The sequence below is a fragment of the Colius striatus genome, chromosome 11 (genome assembly GCF_028858725.1).
Source record: "Colius striatus isolate bColStr4 chromosome 11, bColStr4.1.hap1, whole genome shotgun sequence".
Classification (NCBI taxonomy): Eukaryota; Metazoa; Chordata; class Aves; order Coliiformes; family Coliidae; genus Colius; species Colius striatus.
The window spans coordinates 10,763,671-10,791,507 of record NC_084769.1 but is presented as its reverse complement, the minus strand read 5'-3'; the positions used below and the strand labels follow the sequence as shown (position 1 = coordinate 10,791,507).

General features: G+C 44.6%; 3 protein-coding genes across 8 annotated transcripts; 1 reads left to right on the top strand and 2 right to left on the bottom strand.

The window, feature by feature from the left end:
* Positions 1-195: 195 nt before the first annotated feature.
* Positions 196-7,297, bottom strand: DTX3L (deltex E3 ubiquitin ligase 3L). The gene is made up of 5 exons (XM_062004743.1): positions 6,958-7,297; positions 6,475-6,695; positions 3,026-4,558; positions 2,149-2,366; positions 196-1,116 (listed from the first exon to the last, which is right to left on the bottom strand). Exons 1-5 carry the CDS (start codon positions 7,127-7,129, stop codon positions 1,047-1,049), a joined length of 2,214 nt encoding a protein of 737 aa, XP_061860727.1. The 5' UTR covers positions 7,130-7,297; the 3' UTR covers positions 196-1,046.
* Positions 6,994-19,441, top strand: PARP9 (poly(ADP-ribose) polymerase family member 9). Of its 4 annotated transcripts, none has more exons than XM_062004739.1 (10): positions 6,994-7,258; positions 7,698-7,737; positions 9,433-10,265; positions 11,701-11,925; positions 12,005-12,223; positions 13,369-13,429; positions 13,860-14,225; positions 15,818-15,960; positions 17,393-17,564; positions 18,531-19,441. In XM_062004739.1, the coding sequence occupies exons 1-10, from the start codon at positions 7,244-7,246 to the stop codon at positions 18,830-18,832; spliced, it is 2,376 nt and encodes a 791-aa protein (XP_061860723.1). In that variant the 5' UTR covers positions 6,994-7,243; the 3' UTR covers positions 18,833-19,441. The 4 variants fall into 4 exon arrangements, with proteins under 4 accessions (XP_061860723.1, XP_061860724.1, XP_061860725.1 ...); XM_062004740.1 differs by lacking the exon at positions 6,994-7,258 and adding an exon at positions 7,394-7,510; XM_062004741.1 differs by lacking the exon at positions 6,994-7,258 and adding an exon at positions 7,517-7,599.
* Positions 19,442-20,921: 1,480 nt separating this feature from the next.
* Positions 20,922-27,831, bottom strand: FAIM (Fas apoptotic inhibitory molecule). 3 transcript variants are annotated; one of them, XM_062004751.1, is made up of 5 exons: positions 27,771-27,831; positions 24,899-25,034; positions 24,316-24,544; positions 22,849-22,898; positions 20,922-21,533 (listed from the first exon to the last, which is right to left on the bottom strand). In XM_062004751.1, the coding sequence occupies exons 2-5, from the start codon at positions 25,007-25,009 to the stop codon at positions 21,384-21,386; spliced, it is 540 nt and encodes a 179-aa protein (XP_061860735.1). In that variant the 5' UTR covers positions 25,010-25,034; positions 27,771-27,831; the 3' UTR covers positions 20,922-21,383. The 3 variants fall into 3 exon arrangements, with proteins under 3 accessions (XP_061860735.1, XP_061860736.1, XP_061860737.1); XM_062004752.1 differs by lacking the exon at positions 27,771-27,831 and adding an exon at positions 27,521-27,749; XM_062004753.1 differs by lacking the exon at positions 27,771-27,831 and adding an exon at positions 26,789-27,041.
* Positions 27,832-27,837: the final 6 nt, after the last annotated feature.

The following is a 27,837-nucleotide window of genomic DNA, read 5'->3' as shown; positions in this document are numbered from 1 at the left end:
GGTCTGAAGTAGGTGAAGGGGTTTATTGAGACAGAGACTGAAAGAAACTGGGGAGATTTGATTTGCACAGCTTGTTTCTGCGTGCAGAAAAGCATAGCCGTGTAGGAACAACTGGGATGTTGGTATCTTGCTGCACTGACAAGGGAGGAAAGTGGGAAGGGTGTAAAATGTGGAAACAAACACAGTAGGACAGTATTTACAGGTGGTATATTCAATCTTTATTTATTTAGTAACATTTAACAGCCTAACAAAAACGGGTTAACTCAGTAACAATGACAGCTGCAATCACTGAAAGCATGGTGGTTGCTTGCACATCACCATGAGGGTGATTAGCTGGCTATTTAGACAGTGCAGAGTACAGGTATAATGTTAAACCAGGTATTTGGAACAATTGGAAGAACAGAGTTTTAGAGTTGCAAAGCTGATTTAAAAGTTTGCTCCAATGCAGCCCTGAGCATCCAGAGCTTGTGGAGTTTGAAATACAGCAGCACTATGCACACCTCCCCCCCCGCCGACACATTATCCACACCGGTTTCATGTTTAAAACCCAAACCATTAATGCCATTTCTACCCTGGAAAGGAAAAGAAGCAAAGGAACACAGGCTGAGCACAGCTGATGCTCATTTTCTAGCAGATAGGTGACGTGCCGCTGTCCATGATGACAGCGGTAATAACGCAGAGCTAAAGCAGCATTTGATATAACACAGCAGTGGATCTATCAGGTTTGGTGGTCAGGCTGAAGACTTGTGGGAAAAAGTGCAGATCTTACTCACTGGTAAAATAAGATCCCCAGTCTGACGTTTGCCAAGTGCAACGTGTACTGATGCTGCACTCAAAGGGCCCAAATCCTGTACAGGCTACAGGGAAACATGACTCAAGGACGTATATGATGTGTAAAAAAGAATAGGTATCATTTGATGAAAAAAGATTACTTATCTGACTGCAAGTGATTTAAGTACTGCAGTTAACTTCTTAGTGCTTGAATAGTAAATGAACTACTGCATGTTCAGTTATTACACTTCAGAGCTGACCATTGAGAAACGTCTTTATTCAATTCCTTTTGCCTTCAGTTCCGACCGAACCCGCCGCAGGTAATTTGGATCAGGGTAACCAAAACTAAGAGGAGAGAAGAAAAGAATTGTTTGGGCTACTTCTGCAATGAAGTACTTGACAGTTCTACAGAACCTTGTCATCACAATCTCCTAAAACACTTTATAATCTTTACTTCTTACCCAAAAGAGAAAACAGACCCTATTTTGCAGGTCAGAGAGGTGATACAGACAGAGTAAAACTAAAAACTTGAGGAGCTGATAAATTTGGTTCCCCAAATTGACACCAAGAACTTGGTTTTCAAAGCTGGCTGCAGTCTCACTTGAAAAGGACAGGGTGCTTGGGTGTGTGTCTTTCCCAGAATCAGACCTGAAGCATGTCCAAGTCAGCACTGAAAACACAAATACAACAGCAGCTCTGGATTTTACGTACTGCACCACCAAAAGTGTGCATGAAGCAAGAGATAAGCAGTGAGAGCATTGGGGGAGAGGTGGGGGATAAAGGAAAACTGATACTGTTTGCTCTTCTATGATCCTAGCCCAGGAAGGGGGATCTGGATGTAAATCTTGAGAGCCTGGAGGATGACACTTGCCCCTGAGAGGCTGCAACAAGCTTGAAAGGACTGTTCCAACTCTTGACGTTTTTTTTCTGGGAGCCAAAACAGTTTCCTGACATAATCTGTAGTTAATTGTATCTTTAGGAAGGATCAACTGCATGTACTCAAGGGAGGGAACATAGTGATCCTGACAGAAGGCCATTACACCTTGAGGAATTAGTGATCCACGTGACAGTTATCCAGGACAGTTACCTGGGCCTGTATTAGAATTGGTTCCTAATCAGAGCAGTTATCAACAGAGTCGGTGCTTTACACAACTCACTGAAGAATGAATGGCCTGAGGGGCAAGAGGAGACTAAGCTCATTCTTCTCCCAGCTGTCCAAACTGGTGAAGGTGATGCAAGTCTGGATCCACAGAGCACTCCACAATCACTTTTTTTTTTAGTCACAAAATCTGAAGGCTCAAAGGTGGGAAACACTCAGGGTGACCTTCCTGACACATCTGAGTAGCACTACAATCACATCAAGAGAAGATTCCTTACCTGGAGGGTCCTCCACTCACGGAAGTTTTGTGATGAATATCATTCCATGTGATAACATCTTGCAGACCAGTGGTACGTGATTGCCCCACTGTGAAAATCAATTTTTGCTCAAAGGCTCTTCTGAGGAGCTGCAGAACTTCCTGCCCTTCTTTATTGTCAGGTAGAAAGGCTTTGCGGCAAGTTGAATCATAACGTCTCCCTGGGTTTGGATGGTTGGCCTGTTGTGTAGAAAAACACACTGTGTGTGATTAATGCTTTGGAAACCACATCATCCCAGCTTTCACAATGCTTCTTATCCTGTCTCGGATTCAGAAGGACATGGCATGGCTGATGACTGACTTTGAAGGGCTTCTCATTGGACTTCTTTCACCTCAGTTCCCTTCATGTTTTCTTGTTATCACTGTGGAATTTGTTGTCTTTGCACTCTGAAATGTCACCCCACCCATGACTTTTTCATTTATCCCATTTTCAGACCTGGTCACGATTCTAAGCACGTAACGTTAAGCTGATTTCTCACCTGCAAAGTTTACAAGCCAGCCCACTACTCATTTTTGTCCACTGATGTCAGCAGCTAGGAGAATGCCTCAGAGAATCCTCATTACACTTGCAAAACTTTGTTTACATGACATCACTGATTTTAGCTCAAACCAAAGACTGTCCTGGTGCATATAGAATGGAGAGCTACCACTTGATAATTAATGCCTACCATATCACTTCATTGCATCCAAACCCAGCGAATGAAACACTTGCAGATTTGTACAGAACATAAAAACCTCTCTCCTGGCCGTGCATTAAAAGACATTAGAGTTAATTTTATATTCAATATTGGTTCTGTGGGAAAAAAAAAGATCTGTTATGAATCTTTAAACATACTTACGGTTTGAATCCCACTGTGCATGTTATACGTGATCTCAATAGTGCCACACGTGGGATAACCAGGGAGGCGCAAAGGCAGCTTTGTAGTGGACATTGTTCCCTCGGGCTGGTTTCCTTGCACTACTCCATAGGTGGTATTGCAAACAGGACACGCTTTCCTGTAGGTCATGGCCTGCTGGATGCAACTTCTGCAAAACGCATGTTGGCACTTGCTCAGTGTTTCTTTGTCCTTTAATGCCTCCATGCAAATGGGACACGTCTCTTCGTCTTCTGACTTTGCCTTAGCCTGTCCTTCAGAAGGAAGATTATTCTTTTGCCTGCCACTGTATGTCACCCCAGATGCTCCTGCAGCTTCATGATGGCTGAGATCAGAGGACAGCGGTGTCCTGCTTGTAGTCTGCGTTGGGTCTTTAACGCTGAGAAGGGTCATGATGCGCTTTTCAGCAGCAGCAAGATTGTTTGGTAAACCACTCAAGATGAATTGGCCCTCCACCTTCTTAACTGCTACGTGCAGGTCTTCTAATTCATTTCCATCAAGTAGCACATTTAATCTTTTCTTCTGATCTTCTGAAAGCTTCCATCTGATGAGTTTTTCTCTTACCATTGCAGAGGCACTCTGAAACGCATTGATGAAACTTTCGGTAGCATGTGAAGACATATCAGAAGTTTTGATCTTTGGTGTAAATGTGATGAGCATCTTCTGGCCATATAAATCTTTCTTCTCTATTACTGTATCAAACCTATCTTTAAGGTCTTCGATTTCTTTGTTTAATATTGCTTCCAACAATTTAAACACAGAAGCATCGACTTCAATTCCATTCCTGTATTTGTACTGTTCAGATAATATTTTCATACTCTTTTTACCTTGGCTGCTCACACCTTCCTCTGCTAGAAACCTTCTGGCAGCTGAGATCTCACTTGCTGTACCCAGGAGTAGCAGCTGATTCTCTTCTTCTTTGGCAAGAAGACTGCTAAACCTAGCGTTTAATTTCTTGATTGTCTCCTTTAGCGTGGAACTGCCTGTTAGGGGAATTTTTTCCTGTCTCATACCTTCTACACTTTTCTGAAAAGTTGTGATAAAGAATTTACTAGCTTCTTTCATGGATGCAGGATTTTCACCAGAAGTTAAGCACACTGAGATGGTTCCATTGCATTGATCTTTAGCTCTTAGACACACTCCATAACGTTCATGTAATTCTTGGATTTTGTCTTTGCAGGTGCAACTGAAATACTCATAGAAAGGTGTCAGAAGCGTTAGCTCTTCCGTCCTCTCGGTATTCAGACCATTTTCTTCTTTCAAATCACTCTTGCTTTCAGCATGTGAAACACCCTGGTTCGGGTCGTTGCCTGTGAGGATATCCTGAAAGTAGTGATAAGCTCTTTCAATATCTGTAAAATCTCCCGTCAGTGTCTCGTAGCCATTGACATCGGCATTTCCTTCTCTCTTTAAATTGGGACACAGAGCAGTAACATTCTGCCTTTGCTCTTCAGTGAACATACTGGTATTCAAAGTTGCAGTTACCGTAAGAAATATCTGAAGAGAAGACAAGAAGATGACAACGTTTTCTTCTAAGGTTCTCTGCTTGCTGCTTCTGTATTTAGAGTAAGGAAAAGCTCTGTACACCTCAGAAGGGCCACGTTGCTACAGACACGTTTGCACACAGTTTCTTTTATGGCATGTATACTGACATGACACACACCTAGGGGAAGCAACTCGCTTCTAAGCCAGCAGCAAAATAAAATGTGTTACTGCCATCAGCATTGCAGGAGCAAAGACAGTAGCTTGGCTGCTTAGTGACTGTGACATGTAGCCTCTGCTCCTGACCTCTGGTCAGAGTTACCACAGCTAACGCCGCTCTGTGAAGCAAACGGCCATCCTCTGTGAGCCAGCTGTCACATGTTTGTCCCATTTCCCCTTCACTCTCAGGCCCTGAAGGTCTTGAGCACCAAGCAGACAAAGCAAACAGATTTCTTCTTCCCCTCCCTATCTTCCTCAAGCTTCCTGGGCACTGGGCCAACTGCTCCCTTCCTTCCTCCCCTCCTTGAAGGCCTCAGGCCAACCAGGTGTCGATGACCCCATCACAGCACAGGGAAGCGTGGACAGCACGCAGAGAACTTTCTACAAAAACAAGCAGCTACAAGTCCTAAGTGGCAACTCAGACTGTAACTGCCGCTGGACAGTGAGACCCAAGATCTCTCAGTGACTAGGGATACCTTCACTATCCTCCACTTCCTCTGGGGATTGAGTGAATGACTTGGAGTCTTACAAGTGTTTTTTGAGTCTACATTATGATTGTTATATCAATACTGCAAGCCAAGTATGAAGATTTGACATGATCTGCAGAGGATCCAAGAGATTAGAAACCATAAGCTGAGCTGTGTTATGAAGTTTGGTGCTATGCTGTTTATGAAACTTCACTACTCTGATTCTGCTTGTAGGAATCCTGGGCTATTTCTCATCATTAACCCTATCCTATGCCAATCATAAAATCCTGCTTATAAGAAAACCACAAACCCAAAGCTTTAGTTGTAACTACAACTTAGTGCCATCATCATTCTGCCAAGGATGCCAAAAAGAGCCAGTCTGTCCCGTTAGTGTTGGGTGACAGACACAACCTGTTTTACTGGCACGTGTAAGGTCTGTTACAGAGTTCTTTAGTTTTATTTCACTTTTGTAGCTTTCTTTTCCCAAAAGTCACACTTTAGTGTCTCGAGTTAGGGCAGAAAACAGGACACTGAGAAATAATGACCTGTTCACAACTCCACCTTGCAGAGAGGACAGGGGAATTTGCAGCATGCTGGTACAGATGTCAAATGACCAATAGGTTAGCACATGCTATACCTCAAAAGCTAATCTATGCTACTATGCAAAACAGAGTAATGCTCTGGGCCAGATATCAGTGTTTCTGTAAAGCCTCACTCATATCACATAACATGTAGCCCAGCCCTACTCCACATCCCTAACACACAGCTCATCTTTTCTCCCCTGCATGACTTTGAGTGTGAAAGTGTCTGAGGTAATGTTCATTGCAATACATCCCATCAGAGTAGATTTTTCTGAACACTCCAGGTAAGGGAGGGAAGCAACTGGAGTTGTTGGAAGGTGCATGACATGCTGAAACACCATTAGAGGTCTGTGTAGCAGGAAAGGATCTGAATCTGATACAATTCCTCTACACTGGGGGAGCAGCCCTTGGTGCCAGGGTGCCGCTTTGGGGAGCAGTGGTTGGCACAGGCCAAAACTATGCCGGTGCCTGTTAATGTGTGTGCATCATCTGCGGCCTAGAACTCAAAACTCACTCCCTGCTCTCATTTTATTGACTAAGACAATGTGATTGTCATTTGCTTGGCATGAGATACTGAAGTGCAGCACAAAGCAGTGCAAAGGACTTGTGGAGCTACAAGCTGGGCAGATCATGACACTGCTTGTTACTGCTTTTCCTGATGTACCTTTTTGGTAATGACTTCTCCCACCATGTCTCCATGGCCTCCAGCTGCCTGCTGCTCCTGCTGAGGTGGGGAAGGGCTGGAAGGCAAAGAATAGCTGGGGGTCGCCTGCTCCATAAACTGGCTCTTGCTCAGGTCCTCTTCCCCTGTCTGGATGACTATCTTCACGTTTCTGCCACCCATTTCCATGACATGATCCCGGCGGGATTCTACGCTCTTCTTATCTGCAGTAATTTGGGGACAGGTAGATAAGGCTCATAAAGTTACCTGCAAACTTGATGGCTACAAGCGGCTACAGAGACCACCAGCCCTTTGCCCCCCCCGCCCCCGCCCGGCACTGCCCGGGGGCGCAAGATGGGGCCGCCGGCGGTCATTGCCCATCCCTCGGCCGGCTGCGGGCCCTGCCCGAGCACAGCTCCCGGGACCCGGCCGGCCGTCCCCCCAGCGCCCGGGGCACGCCGCGACCCCTCTCCCCCGCCGCCGTACCTCGCTCCTGCCGGAACTCCACCCAGAAGGTGTCGGGCTCAGGGGTGGCCCGCACATTGCACTCGCCGCCGCCCGACCGCCTCACCGACTGGAAGTACGTCTGGAGCTTCAGCAGCGGCTTCTCCTTGGGGTCGGGCGCGGGGCAGAGCCGCACCAGAAGCGACGCCGCCATGTCGCCTGCCGCCAGCTTTCGCTTTCGTTTCTCGCTTCGCGGTCCGGAGGCGCGGTTCCCCGCCCCGGCTCCCGGCGCTGAGGGGCTGACGGCCGCGCCGCGCAGCCACGGTTCATGGGGCTCTTCCAGGTGACGGCGCGGGGCCGGGGGCGGGCCGGAGGGGCAGCGGCCCCTCGGCGGCGGCGGGACGCGGCTCGGGCCGGGGGCGGGCCGGAGGGGCAGCGGCCCCTCGGCGGCGGCGGGACGCGGCTCGGGCCGGGGGCGGGCCGGAGGGGCAGCGGCCCCTCAGCGGCGGCGGGACGCGGCTCGGGCCGGACGGGCGGCTCTGAGGCTTCCCGCACCCTCTGCCCGCGGGGCCTGGGCACCGAGCAGGGGGCGAAGGTGAGGAAGCGCTGCTGTCTGGCCCGGCGTCAGGGGGTGAGGTAACATTAGCCGGCTCCTCGCCGCCCGCAGGTCAGCTGGAGGCAGCGGTGGGTAGCTTCACCCGCGGTGCGCCGGTAGCCGTATCCTCAGCTCAGGCAGTAACACGGGTTCTTTTTGTGGTTTTGTTTTCTTTTTTTTACAATAGAGTTGCAGTCCAGAGACCTCACAGCAGGAAAGCCTTTTAGGTAAGCCTCTCAGCCATCTGCAAAGCATGTTTCTGTATTTTAGCTGAGAATTGCTAGCTGCAGCCAGCAAAGTAGAAAAAGTTGACGTGCAGCAGCCAAAAGCAACGTGAAATGTGTGAATTAGACGCGGTTATAAATCAACATTGTTATTACTATTCATTATTTCAACAGGATTTGCTTGCGTTTCTCTTTTTAAAGAGCTCGGAGTGTTTCGATGAGTCAGTGTTTATACTTTGTAAGTGCAAAACGTTAGAGTTTTCACAAGCAGGTAGCATACCCCAGAGGGAAGATGGGTTAAACTCGAATCACGCTGATTAGCACAACTGCTGCGCATAGCACTGCTGGCATCTGTCAGGAGAGGGGTGTCTGGCCATGCTGAGAATACAAAAACTGCCCCACTGTTTACTTTTGTTTCCCCCTCAAAAAAAAGTGGTTTTAAAAGCCTTTCTGAACTCCTAAGTTCGGCTGTGAGTGTGGGTCACTGACTTGGCAAAGGCCTGAGGTATTGCCCTTGAGCCTTCCTGGAAATCAGTAACAAAAGCTAAGAGTGTCCTGGAGAGGGCAGAGTCAGGCTTCAGCCCTCAGTAAACAAGCTCAGAGGAGGAGGAGCAGTGGTTTCTGCTTTTACAAGCATTTTGAAGCCCTGACTGTGGCAAGGCTTTTCACATTTGCGTTCTCAGATGGAGTTTCAGTGGCAAATGCACCACAGCAGCCAGTTAACAAAGCCCTGGGTCAAAGATGTTCCTCTCACACTTGCCTGCTCCATTTTCACCCTTGTCACCGTTTACTCTGAGCCCATTCATTCACTTGTGCTGCTGCATCAGTCTTTGAGGCTGGTGCTCTAAACCAAATTAAGTTCTGTGGTGTGATTGTTTCCTTGTGTGGTTGGGTTTTGTTTTTAAATCCAGATGATGTCACTGATTCATTTAAGAACATGTCCCCAGCTATGGTTGTGTCAGCCTCATGGTGGGGAGAATAAACAGTAGGGGAGAATAAATAGTAGGAGAGAACATGTAGAAGGAAGAGACACATCTCCTCCCAAGTTTTAAGTGTAACAATAAGGTAAACCCAAACCCTCAAGTCACCTAAGGCTGTCACACTGTTGTTAACTGTTAGTACCTTTTGTTGCTTAATTGGGCATTCTAAGCCTATGAAAATGGGAGAGAGATCAGACTATGTGTCCTGGGTTTATCTGGGATAGCATTAACTTATATCAGAAGCTAGGAAGGGGCAGAGCCAGGGCAGCTGGCCCAGGCTGGCCCATGGGTATGCCATACCATACTGGCACCATGCCCAGTATACATATGGGGGAGCTGCCAGGAGCGGCTCCATCGGGAGCTGCTGTGTCGGGTTCTGGGTGATGAGCAACTGCATCACACACCACCCATTTTGTGTATCCTTTCATTTATTATTACAACTGTTTCTTCTTATCTTGCCTTGTTCTGTTACACTGCTCTAATTTCAACCCATGAGATTTTTCCCCTCTTCTTTGCCTCAGCAGGAGGGAGAGGATTGAGTAAGTGACCTTGTGGCTCTTTGTTCCTCACTGGGCAAGACTATGACACTGTGCCAAAAAAACAGTGCTAAGTAATGACAGTGGGATAAAACTGAGAGCTATAGACCACACATCTATATAAAAAGATATGTTTTGGCAGTACTGTCTTGGATTTCACTTTGTATTCCTCTGTATCCTAGAGCCAAGCATGGTAGCGGACAAGGACAGCTTGATGATCCCTATCAACAAAGATGCCTATGAAATCCTTAAGAAAAGAGAGGAATGCCTAAGTAAGCTCATAGACAAAAAGTTTGCATGTAAATTGACCTTGAAAAATGCAAAGTTCACTGTTGAAGTATACAGGACAAAACTAAAGCAAGGAATTGACGTGTGTGTTTGTAAGGGGGATCTCACAAGACACGAGGCTGACGCTGTGGTGAATGCAGCCAATGAGCATCTACAGCATGGAGGAGGCCTGGCGTTAGCCCTTGTGAATGCTGGAGGGCCAGAAATCCAGGAGCAAAGCACTCGTTATGTTCAAACGTTTGGAAGGCTCACAGCTGGCGAAATAGCTGTGACAGACGGAGGGAAGCTTCCTTGTAAGAAAATTATTCATGCAGTTGGTCCAAGGTGGAATGTTTATGAAAGTGAAAAATGTTGTGAGCTACTTCAGGAAGCTATTGAGAGTGTGCTGAAGTACGTTAGCACTCAAGGAGACACTATAAAGTCAGTGGCTATCCCAGCAGTGAGTTCAGGTATTTTTGGGTTCCCTCTCCGTTTGTGTGCCCAAGTGATTGTAATGGCTATAAGGGAATTTGTTGAGGCAAGTCCACCCAGCTCTCTCAAAGAAATCTGCCTGGTGAATATTTGTGAGCCGACAGTTGTGGAAATGAAGAAAGCCTGTGAAGACTTTCTGGGTGAAACCAGTCCTCTTCAGGCAAGTTTTTTGGCTTCACCAAGCCCATCTCCAGCTTTCATCAAGCACGGAGGCATTCGCTTGCGCATGGTACGAGGACTCCTTGAAGAGCAGAAGGTAAGTCTGTCCCTTCCTGTGTTTGAACGTGGACTTGCCTCCCAGTCCTTGCAGGATTTGAGAGTTGAGAACACCTATTGTTTCAGTCCACTAAGCCTTCTCAGCCTGATGAGAATTTATAAGGGGTAAAGGGGGAAGGGGTTGTCTTTTTTCTAAATGGACATTAAACATTAGAACATTTTTGTATTCATGCTCTTATGGTACAATAGGAAGCAACTGAAGATTGAATAAGATATCCTTATGTTAATGTTTATCTTCTTATTATAACATTAGGGGAGTTCCCTTTTTATCAGGCATTCCCCAGAAGTCTACTCTTGCCTTTTTTTCCTACCATTTATGTTCTTATACATGTTGCTACTGGAGTTATTCAGCCAACACTGAAACAGCTGAAAATAACTTAGACAGAGGATGTGCACCTTACCTTTAAACTGCATCATTTAAATGGATTCATTTAACTTCTTAGCTAAAAATGTGATAAAAATAAATGAGCTCTGAAGTGTGAAATGGAAGCTACATCACAGGAATGGCATTTGGTTTTAGCAAAAAACCCTGTCTTTAAGAAATTAGTAACTTTTATATTAAAGAAGTATCTTAATTGAACAGAAAGCTCATTTGTTTTTGACGTGAGAGCAAAACTGACATTGTGGGGAATTTTATTAACCAGCTCTATAGCACTGGAAGATACCACGTGCTTTCAAGACCGTGAGGAAAATACACTCCAAAGTCTTGTACCTTTAGCTAATTCTTCAAACATAAAAGTTAGAACACTTAATAGCTGTTATCAGCATTCTGTAAACAAGGGGGGTTTTGCATTTTACATATTTAATTTGAAATGCAGAAGACCTGCTCTGGGAATCTGCTGTTTCCGCTGGGAACTGGAAACCCAGTCCCACCTGGATGAGTTCCTGTGTGACCTACTCTAGGTGGTCCTGCTCTGGCAGGGGGGTTGGACTGGATGGTCTTTCGAGGTCCCTTCTAACCCTTCAGATTCTGTGATTCTGTAAATTGGAAGCAACCATAGCTTTGCATAGCATTTGAGGCCAAGAGCCTGCTCCTCTAACAGGGAGCATCTGCATGTGTGGGGCAGCAGCCACAGCCGGGGTTCTCTCCTGCTCCTCCATCACCAGGCGTGTGTGGGTCGTGTTTGTAACTGTGGTGGCAGCTCTGCTGAATACACATTGATGACCTGAACAGGCCTCATGCACGCTGTTGGCTTCTGGAAAAAAAAATAGATGCATGTACTGCCAGTGGAAGGTGCAAACTTTGGTGTATTCCAGTGCTGCCTGTAGTAGTAAGAGAACCTCTCAAACAGCCGACGAGCTGCAGTCGGGCTGTTTTATAGGAGTTGTTCCTAGGAAGAGTGCTTGTGTGTGGTAGCAAAGCTTGCCAACGGTGAACTTGAAGCATACTGAAACTTTGTGCTCTTTTCATGCAGACTATGGCTGTCGTAAACTCAGTGTCTGCGGACGGTGAACCGTGCTCTCTAGTTTCAGACCAACTGCTGCAAAAGGCGGGTTCAGCTCTTCAGAACAAACTGAAGTCTCTGCTCCGATACTCGTCTCCTCAGCAGCTGGTACTGACCAAGGGCTATAACCTGCCCAGTCAGTCTGTGCTGCACGTCGTGTGGCGCCAGCACAGCCACAGAGTCTTATTGTGTCAGGTGATGATCGCTTTGATTGCATTTTAACTGATCTTCACGCTGAGCGATGTGAGGACTAAGCCACTTGCTTTTCCTGCAGGCGTTAAGAGATGCAGTGACATTGTGTCTGCGACACTGCCGGGATTCCCGAACTCCCTCGATTTCCTTTCCAGCGAATGCGGTTTGGTCGTTAGTGCTGCCTGTTGATATAGTGGCAGAGATCATGGTTGAACAGGTTTTAAACTTTGCCACGGCATATCCTGAGGAGAAGATAGAGGTGCAGTTTGTCTTTTGGCCAGGTGACTGCGATACCTATCAGGTAACAAATTTGTTGTTAACTACCAATAAGAAAACACAAAGCTGTACAAATGTTCCCAGAGATGACTACAAATTAAGATAATCTGAGTTGTGGACTGTCTGTGAGTAGCAGGTCCCCTTGTGAAACTATTTGTCTTATGAACAAGTATCATTAGTCTTTACAAATCCTTATTTCCTCTTCACTCTTAACTTGTTAGGGAACAAACCTCTTCCCCCTCCTAAGGAAATTTCTTTCACTAGTTCTTTTTGGTATGAAGTTCCTAGGGCAAAACACCATCAGCATGTCCTGTGACCTATCAAGATAGAAGGGTTGTGAGAGGACAGTGGATACTTTCAACTGCACTGTTTCATTTTCCACCTTTCAAATACTTAGCTGTTGAGATTAATACACAACTCAGGTAACTGTCCATCCTAACAGTACAGAGTTTGCTTTTGTTCCCATTTAACTTCAGCCATCCATTCTTTCAACAGGTGCAATAACTAGGTGGAGGTGGGCTGGTAGTTGATGATCTTTAAGGTTTCTTTCAACCCAAACTGTTCTATGATTTCACGATTCTTAGATCAGATCCATAATCTGTAGCAGTCCCATCAACTCTAAAGGAAGCTGTATGACAGCTATGTGCTCATCACTTAGTCCCTTGATAATCAGGGCAGAGCAGAAACTCTTTTTGCCAACAAAAGAAGGCAAAGCCATTTGCCAGATGCCAAATCCACTTCCTAGCAGAGCAGTGCTGCTCAGAGGCTTTCCATGTGTGATCGTGAAGGGGAGCTTTGGGGTAAAGGCAGGGCAACAGTAAGGGTTTCAAAACTGAGTGAGGATTCATCAGCATCAAACTGCAAGTAGTGAACACCTTCATCTACTGTGGTTCCTTGAGTTCCAGATACACCACAACCACAAGGATCTGGCACTGGTGCCGCTCAGTGTGTAAGGGGTCTTACCTTAGGAGATGTAGAACAACAGGAACGCATTGGATACTGCCAAGAATAAAGCTGACAAATGGCAGCTGTTAACAAGTTCAGCATTTGGGGAGGGATGTGTGTGTGAAACTTCAGCTATAAACGGTTTATCTAACAGAGTTTTCAAGAGACACTTTGCATATTTGACAACAGAGATTGTAAACTGCTCTTCAACTTTTCTCTTTCAAGGTTTTCTGCAGAAAAATTTGTTCAGCAGCACAGAAACTGAGAAACAGAAGCGATCATTCAAGTAAGTAATGAACAGAAAGGGTGTTTCAAGTAAATGAGCACTCCAGCTTTGGGAATCTGAAGCCATGTTCCTTTAAAAAGAACATAGTATTAGCACGTGTCTTGGGGAAAGGAGGAGGCAAAAACACGTGAGTGCTTTGCACTGAGCTGTTAATAGGAATGGGACTGGGCAGTCCCTTGTAAGATCTTCAAACATAAAATCACCATCAGTGTCTAACTTGTTGGAAGCTGTTCAGTGGAAGGCAGTTCTGCATGTACATGAGTTTGGTTTTTTTCCTGGAAACCTTATCTCCTGGGATCTAATCTCTTTTTTTCTGAGCATACCAGAAGAGTAGTGTGCTGCTTGGACTACCTGTAGGAATTTGGACAGCACTTGAAAGCTCTTCACTATTCCAGTGTACTTGTATATATAAAAACAACCTTTCTTCCAGGTACAGAGTCAGGCAGTCAAAGCATAAAAGAGCTTGATCCAGTCATTGAACTTAAAGGGAAGAGACAGACAGCATTGGAAGCAGCAGAATCGTGGCTCCAAAGCCTGGCTCAAATTAAGGAACATCGCCGTGCTGTTATTGAAAACAACTTCATTTTTAGCCTCAGTATGAAGGAGTTCACAGAACTATCTCAAGAGCAGCATTCTAGTGTATGTGTACAGGAAGAAGTGATAGGTGGAAAAGCAAAACTGGAATTCCAGGGCCCTCCTGATGCTGTGCTTGATGCAGTGCTCACAACTGAAGAATTACTGCTTCGTATGCAAGAGGAGACTACAGCCAAACAAGAGGAACTGATGTACTTTATGGGTATGTACAGTCAATAAGGGACTGATTAAGTGTGTGCCTAGATAAGGTCAACTATGAAGCAACATCTATCTGTGTATTGCTGAGAAGAGGCAGACATGCGTTCGGTTCACACACTACCAGTAGCACAGAATCGTAGAATGGCAGGGGTTGGAAGGGACCTCTAAAGATCATCCAGTCCATCCCCTTTGCTAAAGCAGGTTCCCCTAGATCAGGTCACACAGGAATGCATCCAGGTGGGTTTGGAAACCTCCAGAGAAGGAGCCTCCACATCCTCCCTGGGCAGCCTGTGCCAGGGCTCCCTCACCCTGACAAGAAAGAAGTTTTTCCGTGTGTATAAGTTGAACTTTTTTTGCTCCAGCTTATGCCCATTACCCCTTGTCCTGTCACTGGCAATACAGAAAAAAAAGTGTTGCCCCAGCTTCTTGACATGCACCTTTTAAATACTTTAAAGTGTTGATGAGGTCTCCCCTCAGTCTCCCCTTCTCCAGACTAAACAGCCCCAGTTCCCGCAGCCTTTCCTCATAAGGAAGATGCTCCAGTCCCCTGATCATCTTGGTTGCCCTGTGCTGGACTCTCTCCAGCAGTTCCCTGTCCCTCTTGAGCTGAGGAGCCCAGAACTGGACACAGGACTCCAGATGAGGCCTCACCAGGGCAGAGTAGAGAGGAAGAAGAACCTCCCTTGACCTGCTGGCCACACTTGTCTTGATGCACCCAAGGATGCCATTGGCCTTCTTGGCCACGAGGGCACATTGCTGGCTCATGGTTAGTTTATTATCAACCAGCACTCCCAGGTCTCTCTCTGCAGAGCTGCTCTCCAGCAGGTCAATCCCCAGCCTGAACTGGTGCATGGGGTTGTCCTCTCCAGGTGCAGGATTCTGCATTTGCTCCTGTTGATCCTCATGACATTACTGTGTCTTTATCAAGAGCGCCCGAAAAAGCATTTCTTAGCTTTGTTACTCACTGGGCAATATTCTCAGTAGGGCAGAGTCTGTGGGCTGACCATTGTCCTACAGCCAGCTGCAATGCTGCCTTCCTCCAGGACAGCTTTGCTTTAAGGCCTGGCCACTGGAGACTTATAAACCGAGCACTCATTTAACAAGCACCTTTGCTGAGCTCTTTCAGTAGCTACAGCAGGACCACTGCTGCAGAACCCACCAGTGGACTTGTTCTGCAGAGCCCTGGACTTCCAGTAACAGTTGACAGAACTAGTGGCATTAGGAAAGGCTCCTGAGGGATCCATTTCTCCTTGTGTTTGTATAGTCAGTCAGTATAGATACCATTATATTAAAGTTGAGCTGTGGAGAGATGTAATGGAGAAGATAAATTGCTTTCCTTTGGTTCCTTCTCTCTCTCTCTCTCTGCTTTCTTTAATAAATGTAGGAATAAAATACATACAGACATACATATTTATAGACATATACATAGATATATCTATATATACATATATAATGCCTCTGGCATTACTTCAGATAATATTTACCATTCTTTGTTCTTAACTAAACTATCAAACTGAAGTACTGGATCCTTCCTCCTTGCCTTTGCTTCAGATATAGTATGATACATGAAAGTTTTGCTGCCTTATTTGTCTCCAGGCCAAGCAGAAGCAGGTCAGCTTTCAGGAGGACACCTCGACAAGACTAATGAAGGTGTTGATATTTTACCATTGGAATCAAACCTTCAGGACTTCAAAGACAGACAGAAAGAGTTTGAAAAAGCTGGGTTTCGTGTTCTCAAGGTAAAGAGGGTAGTAATGGAAAAACTGAATCTCAGGCTGTGTATTTGAACTACCATGTCTAACATATGCTTTAAAAACTCAGATGAACTATTTCAGTATATGGCTTTTTAAAATTAGGATCAAATCAGCCCAATCCTTAAAATAGATGTAGTCTTTACTAATAAAAAGTATCTTAAAACATAATGCAAATCACAGAATCTCAGTGGCTGGAAGGGACCTCAAAAGATCATCCAGTCCAACACCCCTGCCAGAGCAGGGCTACCTAGAGTAGGTCACACAGGAACTTGTCTAGGTGGGTTTTGAATGTCTCCAGAGAAGGAGACTCCACAACCCATCTGGACAGCTCAAAAAGTGTGGTTGAGTTCTAAGAAGTCCTTTTATCTGTATGGTATATTCTGACTCTTATTTCATCCTCCTACTGTCTCTTTGTAGGACTCTCAAGAAATACAAGGTCAGTGTTAGCAGGAGTACAATATTCCAGGACACTAATGCAGTGTCTGTATTTTCTTGTGAGCTTGATACCAAAAATTAGTAACTGCATTTGTTAGTTATGATCTGAGTAATAGTGTGGTGAAGTTGGGATCTTGCTTGGACATCACTGAACCAGAGGAGGAGGAGGAGGAAGAGTCTGTGCAACACAGAGAAGGGCAGGAATTTCTAAAGAGGGATTTGTGTGCCTAGTAACTGTAGGTAACTGGAAACCAGACTGCCACATGCTCAACTGCCTTTTGTATGAGAAAGGCATTTAACATTGAAATCATACCAAGTATCAACCAGATGAAAGCAACTAGTTCTTCATCTAAAGACCTTGTTGAACCTCAGTGCAAAAACTATGTCAGAATTTAAAGCAGTGCTGTGCTGAGGATGGCTCACAGCTCAGTTACATGACTCTTAAGGAAGCAGCACCTGCTTGTTTTTATCTGAGCAGTCAGGAGTCTGCCACAAGCGAGTCACTGAAGGGGCCTGGCAGGTACTGACTTTGCTGTAGGACTGTGCCTGGCCCTCTGGTGCAGTGAGGTTGGCCAGCGAGAGCTGCAGCATAGCCCATTCTCCTGAGGCTGTGTGTGCTGTCCTGCTGCCTGCAGCCACACTTTGGAGACACAAGCTAACATGAAGGCCATCTTACCTGGGCACTGTTTTTTCCCTGTGAAGTTTTCCCCGAGTCTGCTTAGGCCTTGCAGGACCGTGTCAGTTCTTTACAAGATGAGGCTGTAAGCACTCACACAGCTTTTCCTCACATATGGTCAGCATAACTCAGGTCCTGGCAGTCAGTACAGCAGGAGATATCCCCACTCTTCAGATACCTTATCTGCTATGTGGTCAATGCATATAAGCTAAATCAAAGGTTCTGACATTGAAGAACGTAGTCTGAACGTGGACTTCACAGACACTGGTCCCTGTTTGCTTATAGCATGTGTTATGTACGTTACAGATTGAAAAGATACACAATCCTCGTTTCACTGCTGCATTCCAACAAATGAAAAAAACAATTGAAGAAAAACAGGGTACCTGTGAAACAACCAGGCTGTACCAGCGTGTTCCTGCTCAGTTCTGTGTGTCAGTGTGCCAAACTGGATTTCACAGGATCTATTCTCCACCAACAGGTAATCACTTCCCTTGGCTTCTTTAATCCAAATGAACAGTGGCTGACTACTAAAATCAGGAAAAAAAGGGGCATTCCTAAACAAGAGCTGTTTCTTACCCCCATTTAGAGTCACATGAGCTTATGATTTTATCTACAGGAATATTCTTCTGCTCTTCCTTTTGGATACTGTGCAGTCAGTAAGGCTCTGGGAGGATAAGCCTGGAGCCTTGCCTAGCCTAGACACTGGAGGCAGAATTGTTAATATAGACTAACACTATATGCACGTTTCCTCCTTTCGTGTCCTTCTTTTAAAGACAGTCAAAGCCCTTATTTGGCATCAATGAGATGTTGTAGCAGATGGGGCAGTAGACACATGGTTTCAGAAATGAGAAGAATAAGCATTTAGTGTGAGGGCATGGTACTTGTCAAATGCAGAACTGGGACTGCAGGCACTAAACTAGTCAAAAAGTGGACATTTGCCTTTCCTTATCCCAGCACATCTTCACACTTTCAAACTACTAAATGGGATGAGGGCTTAACTTAATTTCCTTGCACTTTCCCATGTGGTACTGTAACAGCATTTTTATGCAGTGTTCTAAGTCTCAAAGCTCTTTTAAGTTTGCATTATTAAAATGTTCCCTTCTTTGGTGCTTCTGAGAGCTCTGAGTACCCAATGACAGAAATGCTCACATAAACGCATTATACCTTGATGTTTCTACCACTGGATTACCATTTAAATCTGAAGGGTCCTCACTGGAGCAGGAGCAATCAAGTAGGAATGGCCATCAGCTGTCATTGCTGATGATTGCCATGGGAGGTCAGCTGGAGCCTCAGAGCCACTTAATGCAAACTTACCTCCAAAAGGATGGCAGGCATTGAGCAGCAACATAAAATGTCATGCTGAATCAAGCAGCAGTCTCTGAGTACCACCAATTGTTAAAGGCTTCTTTTGTTTTACCTCCAAATTCCTTTTTTCTTTTTCTAGAACAAAGCTATGGAGCTGGCATCTACTTCAAGAGGAACCCAGAAAACCTAATTGAGAGTCAAGTTATGTGGGAAACTGACCCTAAAGTGTATGTGTTTGAAGCTGAGGTGTTAACAGGCTTATACACTAAGGGGAAGCCGTCTTACATTATGCCCCCAGCAGTGGAGGGGGATGCCAGTAAGGTATTTGACAGTTTAGTGGACAACATCAATGATCCCAACACCTTTGTCATTTTCAACAGCATTAGGGCCCTTCCACAATATTTGCTGACATGTTCCCAACTGAAGTATACCTCCCTCTGAGGAAACCAGCAGCAGCCAGAGTTAAGAATTGTGAAGACCCTTTCAGAACTAAGCCTGATACTTAGAAATTAAGAGGATGCTCTACTGAGTTGACATGCTGTGAAGTGCCTCTTGCAAAGTGCTCTGAAATATCCATGAACAAAAAAAGTCAGTCAGTACCTTAAGGAGGTTAGAATAAAATAATCTATGGATGGAAACTGAAGGGAAAGCATCACAAAGCATTTTAAAGTTAATCTGGTCGTTTCCTTTATGCCTTAAAGTGTTCTGAGCATGTGATTGTATAGTCACATATTGATGTTTGCATAGGTTGTCATTCTGCCATTCCATTTTCTTAATCTGAGATGTAATCTATGTTAGTGAAACCCAGGAAATCTTGGCTGTGCCTTTGATGCTTAAATTTCCTTTCTTTTGACTTACATAGGTGAAATGTATGAGGTGAAAGGTGTTTCTCACTTAGGGACATACTATTAAGTACCTATAGTTATGACAAATCTGAGGCAGTACTTCATGATTTCTAAGAGTAGTTGCTGTTACAGTCTGTATTAGTTCACATATTCCAAGCATCATAGGTACATGTATTCAAAATAAAAAGTACAGATGACCCTGTCAGCTAACCTGTTGTAGTCTTTTCCATATAGTCTTAAACAGTGTGACTTGGACTGTGTTTGAGCTTCACCCGTCTCAGTGGTGTTCAATCTCTCTGAAAGGCTACAAAATAGTAAAGAAGTGGTTCAAAATACAGCTTGAAATTGCTCTCCAATTCATCTAACTTTTACCAGTGTCAACCCTGGAGCTAGGGATCCCCAGATGGCTGCTATAGTGACCTGGAGCTGAGCAACAGACACACCTGAGGGCTGCTGCACTCATATCAGTGTAAAAGGAGATTCAGTGCTGCTCTTGGGTACTTTGAAACTTTGGGTACTAAAGCCTGAGCCTATGTCTGATGTTAACAGGGTTGAAAACAATCTGTTGCCCTAAACTAAAAGCTACTACTAAATTTGTCCAATCTGAAACATTAAAAACCATGGGTTATGGCCTCAACTAAACAACTACATGACTTATGACAGTGTCCTAAAGCAGAACTAAATGCTCATCTGTCACCACTGGGTCTCCTTCTAGATTTAAGTTATCTGTGGTTAACACTAATTATCTGGGGAGGAGAAGGGCTCATATTGAACTATTATGAAATGACACTGTCATACAAAAAGCATTCCATCCATATGTGAGGCCCTGTGCTAATGAGGAGCAGTCTGAATAAAGACATAGATGAAATTAGCATTTAACAAAGCTTTTCAAAAGTGGTTAACAAATTTCCAGCATATTTGTACTGCACCCACAAGTGCCATGACAGTAGTCACAGTGGATGCATTCGCTCACAAGTCCAAAAGAAGCCTACTCATACACTCTGAGGTTGCAAGGGGAAAATTCTCTTTAACTGCTGCAAACCAAACTTGTAAATAAATAGATTTTGTTGGGTTATTTTTCAGGTTAGCTGTGCCTCCACTGTTGCAGGAGGGTTGCTTTTGTAGTGTGTCAGCACAGGATGCTCTAGTGTAATGTCAAATGGGCAACTTCCCCTGTGAACTTGTGCAAACCCTCCCACACACCGTAATCATGTTCTCACAACAATCCCAAGGTTGCTTTTAGATTGCAGGCTGGAAGTTTGAAAAGATAATTCCTATTTTAACTTTTCCAATTCTGCTCCCCTGTTTCTGTCCCATTTTTCCTCATGCTTCCCAAGTCACATATTTCTGCCAGCAAGACACACAGCTGTAGAGTTAAGGTTTGTTAGCCCTGAAGAACAACAAGCTCTTGTTTCAGCTTTCTTCAAGAGATTTCATTTTTTAAAGGAGTTTCAGGGCAGGATTTTTTTTTCCTGTTTTCTTTTTTGAGAACAGCTCAGTACAAGAGTTTCTGAGCTACTGCAACAACTTCTAACAGGCATCAGTTCTCAGAAAACCTCAAGACAATTTCTTTTGGCACAATTCTTTTCTCCCATTTGGAATTAAGAACAGTTTTCATAGCACATTATTACTTTAGTACTGTTATAAAAGTAGTGGTACCAATGTCTTGCATTAATAACCTTTTTATTAACTTTGTAAGTCAACTGGAGAAGAGGCTTCTTAACTGAAAAACGTTGACAGTCAGTTTAATAGAAAAAAGTTACTGAAAAGACTTGAACAGCTTATTCAAATGCCCAGCACGTTTTCTCCTCACTCTACATACATCTGCAGTTTATAAGGATTCAGTCTTACTGAATATTTCTCTTTATTACAGTGAGTATATAATTTCTACTTAAGTTCACCAGTGTCCTCTGCACTTAGTGATGTCATATATATTCTATATAGATATAGTTTTTTAAAAACTGGTCATGTAAGAGGTGATACAGAATTATTTTCATCTGCTCCTTCAAAAATCATCATTTCAGGTACAGAAACTAGAAAATAAACCCAGCACAACCTAGATGTACCAAGTAGTACATATTAAAAATAATTACCACAGTAATTGAGAATTCCTGACCTTAGTCCTACAGTAATCAGTTAACTGGAGGCTACTCCACTGCCTCAGGGATTTCTCTGTCACCCACAATCAGGGTATGAATAATCCCCTCCTTGCGTTTTCCGCTACTGACAGCCTTAATGTAACAGCTGTAATCGCCAACGCTGAAGTGAGTTTCAGTCCCGTCTTCTACAAATTCACCCTGGGAGAAAGGAGAAAAGAATAAAACCAGACATGCTAGTTGAGTAAAATAAAAGCTGGGGTGCATCAGACTGTTTCCAAGGTCGAGATCATTTGTAGTTCCTGCAGCCAGAGTGGCTGCATGTACCTGTGATAAACACAGTGCAAACGCTGAGCAAAGCTGCAGCATCTCAGGCAGGGCTTGGCCAAGGGGTCCAGGCAAAGGCTTGTGGGTATTGGATGACAAGCCAAATTTCATAACCATGAGAAACGGCAAAGTTGGCTCAACTGCATTAATTCACAAGCTCCATGTCAATAAAACAAAACCAGAGAAGACAAGTTTCCTTCCGAGTTGTGCAGTGCAGCCACAGTAAGTACCAGATGAACCTACACTGAAGTGGCTGTAAAACACCAAGTCTTTAGTGGTGCCTTCTACAGCAGCACAAAGAGATCCCTGAACTAAGTCTGACAGGTTTTGGATCCAAAGTTACGCAGCTCCTGCTGCAGTTACATGATTTCCTGTGATGGATTTGGCCATCTATGGCTGTGTTTTTGTCATCTTTGGGAGAGCAGAAGAATCTGTGTGTTGCACTAATATGAGCTCAGATTGACAACTAAACCTGTATGATGTTCTCAAGTATAGCAAAACTGTTGACTTCACAATTTGCACTTGTCCAGGGGACTGCTCGTAGCAACAGTAATCACAGGGACAACTCTCAGGTGAGAAAGCACATCCCCAGGGATAGGGAAACCTACATAGTGTGCATATTGGAAGCTATCATAATGATCAAAGAGACTCCAAATAGATTAAGCCTTCTAGCTGTCCACCTGCTCTAAAAATTAATGCAGGTATTACAGAAAGACAAAAGCTTTTATGTGTTCCAAAGGGACTCTTAAACCCTAGGTGTTAGGGACTATCTCTAGACGGAAAACAAATCGTAAGTCATAATAGGCCACATGTGTTTAACTTTTCTCACCACTAACACGAGGTAAGTCTACATCAAACTCAAGTCCCTCCCACTACCCTGAAGGTTTTCTCCCTAAAAGCCCCGGACAGCTGTCCCAGAAGACGTATTTGGATTATCTAAAGAGTATAAACTTTTTATCTTGAAAGGATAAAAGCACTGTTTATCCTGAAATAGAAATTTGGCATCCTAACCAAAACGCCATCAGTTGGAAAATACAGTGAAAGCCCTTAGGAGCAGACTACAAGCAAGCTGGCTGTCTAGGCCTAGGCTGAGACCCTGGGGGACTGAGAGGTAACGTGCCCCTCTGGCTTTGTCTGCTTTGGTTCTCTAGCCATAGTCTGCAAAAAGCCTTTGGGAGTGAGCACGTACCGCCGTTTCCATTTTTTGACCATTGCACCACACATCCATAGTGTCCTTTTCTGTGAAGGAAAAAGAGAACAAAAGGTAGAAAGAACAAGGTTTCCCCCTCAAGACAAGATCATCTAGGATTTAAAAAAAATACTGCTGAATGTTCCTTTCAAGTCCCAAAAAAAAGTTCTTAATTAGCCACAGTACCAGAGCTACTGGGTTTGTTCTTATCTTGGAGAGACAGGAGGCTGTCATCAATGGGCAAAGAACTCCTCCCATCAACATACATTTTTACCTTTCCCTGGCCCTGGCTGTTAACACTGGATTGTTCTAAATATTGTCAGAGGTGTTCTGGCATTCTTAGACTAAAAAACTTGAAGATAGAAAAATGAAGTAATTTCTGCTAGTCATTTGAGTGCTGCTTCTTCAATGAAGCTCTAACGTACTTTCCACTTTGATTTAATTCAAAAGCATCATTATTTAACATCTATCAAACTGTTTCTATTCATGAAACCTCCCTAAAAAACCCAAGTACCACTTTAAAACTCAATCTTGGATTTTAAAAAGTTTGAAGCAGAATATTCTTTCACATTTGCCAGCATATCCTCCTGGAATTAGTTTGCTCCAGAACTCACGTTACTGACAGGACATCAGTAGAGGGCTGAACACTGCTTGCCTTTTAAGTAAGCACAGGGAGATAAAATGTCTGTTTCTGGTATCAAATGGTCTTTCTTCCCTACCTCACTTCATCTCAGGGCAGTTCATTCTGTCCTGAGGCTTAAGAAGAATCCTAGCTCAGGATGTCTTATCTCCAAGTCTAGCTGTACAGCAAGACTGTAGTGGAAGTTTTCCCACTAGTTGCCAGGAAAAAATTCCTCAGGGGATCTTTTCCTCCCATCTGCTTGTGGTGTATTTGGGAAATGGAGCAGAAGAAATGCATTGCCTTGCTATTAGGAAAGTGAAAAATCACTGTCTGAAGTTTTTACATGGAGTTTGTAGTTAAGAAGTGATGCAGCAAAAAGGACACTGATTAAGCTGTCAAAAATGTAGAATAACATTGTCACACTTGCCCAGTTAAAGACTCCTTGACTTTGGCTTATGATTTTTGGAAGGAAAGCCTGGTTACCTGCTTAACAAACACCCACAAAGGGTTTGATCACAACACAGATAACTCCTATAATGCTTCACCTGGAGACCTGTCTTGCTCAGGCAGCTCTAAGCTTACAGAAGCCAGCCTTTTGTTTTCTCTTTTTAAACCTAAACCATGCTGCTGTAGAACAGCACACTGACAGCAGGCTCACACTGGTGTAACAAGACTGTTATTTTTCAGACTGGCTTTGATATTTAATTCCAAACTTCCAGACCACCTGAGACTCCACTCTGCAGCAATGCAAGTCACTGACCCGTGCTTCCTCTTAGTTACCAGTTATTAGATGCATACAAATTTATTCAAAGGCAGCAACACTAAGTCATTCCATGCTTACTTACCTAGAACAACTCTATAGTCTTTCCCACCCAAGCTCAGTATCCAAGTATTGGTTGTTTTTGACCTGTTCTCCATATACTTCTTGAGGCTCTTCCCATTGATCTCCAATGTATATTCGTATGCAAAGCCACCGACAGCGTCTATGTTAATGGTAGCTTTTGTTTTGGTTGCTCCCACAGTGAATGTTTCTTTACCCACTAATTTGAACATCCATTCCTTTCTTATTTCTTCCTGTAGAATAAACCAAAGATAATTAGGATTAATTTATTTTTTTTTAAAGTGAACTAGAACTCTGGGAAGCAGCTCAGTACTTAACTATTACTTCAGAATGAAGGAATATATGACCTTTGTTATGCCTAGAGTGCCTCTGCCCAAGGGCAGCGAATCACTTCACCAATACCCACACTTTAATTGTAACTGGGAAAGAAAAATGAATGGTGCAGTTCATCAAATTAGGTAAAGTTCATCAACTGAATATACTTCGTTTGCATTTATTAGTCTTTTGTGTGTTCTGGTGCCTGTTGCATGGAAGTGCACTTAAAAGAATCTGTATCACAGTGAATTTTGAGCACATAGGAATTTCACCTTTCCATCAACATAGACAACACGTTTTCCTGAAGTGGTCCCATGTTCAAATTCAATCTTATGAACACCGTCACTTAAAGCTACTTCCCAAACAGCCACCAAATCTGTCATCTTCTCCAAGTGGCTGTACCGAGACCTAGGGAAGCACCAACAAAGCAGATTAATTGTCATTGAAAGAGTTTGGTTAGTGCAGTTTACAGTTCAAAGCTTTACCCCTTCAGGGCAAGTCACTCGTTACAGATGAAAAATGAGAATAAGTTCACAGAACTGCTTCTGTTTTCATCTTGTCAAACATTCAGATATGACAAAACAGCACGAGATACAAATGAACAGGCTCACTTTGACAACCACCGTACAAAGACATCTATACCTATCTAACCTCTGTAACTGCCATTTCAGGTGATGGTATGGTTACGAAGAGAGTTCAGGTGCTCCTGAATAGTTCAGTGGTTTCTTGGAAGGTATTAAAATACAGTATTTTGATTGGTCTCTGAGAAAGTGCTTTAAAAGCCTTTTAAACTTAAAAACCAGTCAGGGTGACCAGCAGAGCTATGATCTGTTTTGACATATTTGCCTATAGTCACTCATAAACGTTACCTACATCATTCAGAAATGCAACTCACACAAACACCCACAGGGGAGGAGATCTGGCAAGATATCCTTTAAGTAACTTTTAGATACTTTAGTCATCAGTGACCACTGGAAGTGTGGATATCTTTCCAAATCTGCTCGTACCACAGTTCTGTTTTTTTTTACCTTACTTCATCTTCACAGACAGTAATCTCCTCACGGGATGCCATAGCAACCAAAATGGCTTTTAATCCAATTAGCAGCAAGGAAATAAAAAAAGAAAAGCAGACTAGCAGCACAGAAGTTGAGGCCTGAATTCTCCTCATTTTCTCCATTTAAGACAAAGGACATTTGTTTAAAGTGTCATGAATTGCTGTATATATGACAAACAAAATACAAATGTAACTTCTCCTTAGACAGGCAAATATAAGCATTCTTTCACAAAGTCAGTGAGTGGAATTTCTCCTAACTTTATTACTATGTCACAGCTTTATCAGTCACTTGGTGAAAAAAAAATTATTTGTCCAAACTTGTGAGCCAAAGCTTAGAAATGGACTTGTCCAAAGCAGGAACCAAATCTAGATCTGCCCATCTCAGTCACAAATCATACCAAACTAGGGACTGTTGCCACCTCTGGGAAAGTGAGGTAAAAATGTCAACCTACTTGTTCTTCCTGACCACTGTAATAGTTTTCAACTACTGTATTTGACCTGGCCATTCAGTCATAAAGTCTGCATGAACCCAAAATACTCAGGAGGTTTTTAGACCATGACTGTGTTTTACAGCCCTGCTGACTTACATTTAATTTACTGTTTTCAGTAAAATTAAGAGCTATCTGCATTGCTGCAAATAAGTGATTTTTTGCTAAATTGCACTTTTCAGTGAAAAATGACTTAAAAGTTCTAGGGTCCCACTTCAGCATGGCAGAGGAATGTGCCTTTAAAAATTAAACCTCCTTCACTCTGTCTTAAGCTTCTATTTTAAAACAGGCTCGAGTACTCTGCTGTGTTACTGCCTGTGGTTTTGTCAGTAATTACACACGTTGCTCTTCATAGGCTGAAAAACGAAGTTTTAAAAGCAGTTAAACCATTTCAAGGATCTAAGGATTTATTTCTCACAGTAGCGAGCACAATACTCCACTTTCTGTTGAATGTTCCTAAAGTCAAGGCTCACATCCCTTAGCACAGGGGGGAAAGTCAGGTGGGGTGTACTTCTACACTTCTTCCTTCCCCTTCTTATCAAAGGAGCAGGACCCACCAGTGTCTCTGGATGCTAAGCAACACAAGAAGTAGCCTCGGGCACAAGAAGAAGAGGTGGTACCTGGAGCATGTCTACAGGCTCCCGACAGACGGCATCGCCCCTGGCAGTATGCAACCCTGCTGCATTAATTTTAGCAAGACGCTTTAAGGTCGATGCTGAAAGAGTTAGGAAACGTCCCTGGACACATCGTTTCTTACTCGAACCCGAACTCTAGGCCAGCTTTATGCTTTCTGAGGGACAGCCGCTACCCTCAGGGTCTGAAGGGAAAGCCGTACACATGGCTGGGAGCTGCCTGCCGCAGTCCGGCACTCACTCGCTGGCTCCAGTCTGAGAAAAGGACTGGCGCTAACCGCCGACCGCCTCATTTCACTGCGTTTGCTGCTAAGTCAGCAGCCCCAAACGAGATTTACTTCTTTATACATATATACTTGTTCTGAACACTGGGGCAGGATCACCGCTCCGCATCCACCTAACCCGCGCCCGGCAGCGGACAGCGGGGGCTCCGCACTAGGAACCATGGCAGCTCTGGGGACGGCAAATGTCTCTGCACTACCCACGGTTATTGCCAACGAAGAGGCTCGTATTTCTAATTAAGCCCCGGCAGCGAAGTCTCTAAATCCTCCTCGAACAGCTTACTGCTGCTGGCCGTGACCCTGCACACCCAGCGAGGACACGGGACTGCTCCCCGAGCCTCGACCAGCTCCGCAGCCCTGCCTGGCCCGCCGGCTCCCGCGGAGTCCCCGGCACATCCCACCCCTCCTCCGGCCCGCCCGCAGACACAGGCACATGCACCCGCCGCCGGAGTCGCTGCCTCCCGCTCCTCCTCCTCGGGCAGCCGGGCGGTCTCCAAGGAGCCCGGGGAAGACGCTCCTTCAGCCGGGGCGGGCCCGGCCCTTCAGCCCGGGGATGCGTGGCGGTGCGTGCCGAGGCGTCCCCAGGGAGGATGGGAAGGGAGCTCCCGAGTTCCTGAGGGGAGATGAGTCCCAGGCCGGCGCCGAGGTGCCCCAGCCCCGCACCCCGCCGCTGCCGGCGCCGCTCCTACCTGCGCGGGATTCTCCTCCCCCTCCGCTCCAGCGCCTCAAGATGGCGGCGTGCGGCCAGCGCCCCCT

Excerpts from the sequence above, each read along its gene's own strand:
- PARP9 (XM_062004739.1), top strand. Across the intron at positions 12,224-13,368 it reads GTGACTGCGATACCTATCAG|GTTTTCTGCAGAAAAATTTG; the intron begins GTAACAAATTTG and ends TTCTCTTTCAAG. Across the intron at positions 13,430-13,859 it reads AAACAGAAGCGATCATTCAA|GTACAGAGTCAGGCAGTCAA; the intron begins GTAAGTAATGAA and ends CCTTTCTTCCAG.
- DTX3L (XM_062004743.1), bottom strand. The coding sequence starts at position 7,129 with ATGGCGGCGTCGCTTCTGGTGCGGCTCTGCCCCGCGCCCGACCCCAAG. Across the intron at positions 4,559-6,474 it reads GAGAAGTCATTACCAAAAAG|ATATTTCTTACGGTAACTGC; the intron begins GTACATCAGGAA and ends TCTTCTCTTCAG. Across the intron at positions 1,117-2,148 it reads GTGAGTGGAGGACCCTCCAG|TTTTGGTTACCCTGATCCAA; the intron begins GTAAGGAATCTT and ends CTCTCCTCTTAG.
- FAIM (XM_062004751.1), bottom strand. The coding sequence starts at position 25,009 with ATGACAGATTTGGTGGCTGTTTGGGAAGTAGCTTTAAGTGACGGTGTT. Across the intron at positions 22,899-24,315 it reads AGACTATAGAGTTGTTCTAG|AAAAGGACACTATGGATGTG; the intron begins GTAAGTAAGCAT and ends TTTCCTTCACAG. Across the intron at positions 21,534-22,848 it reads GTCAAAAAATGGAAACGGCG|GGTGAATTTGTAGAAGACGG; the intron begins GTACGTGCTCAC and ends CCTTTCTCCCAG.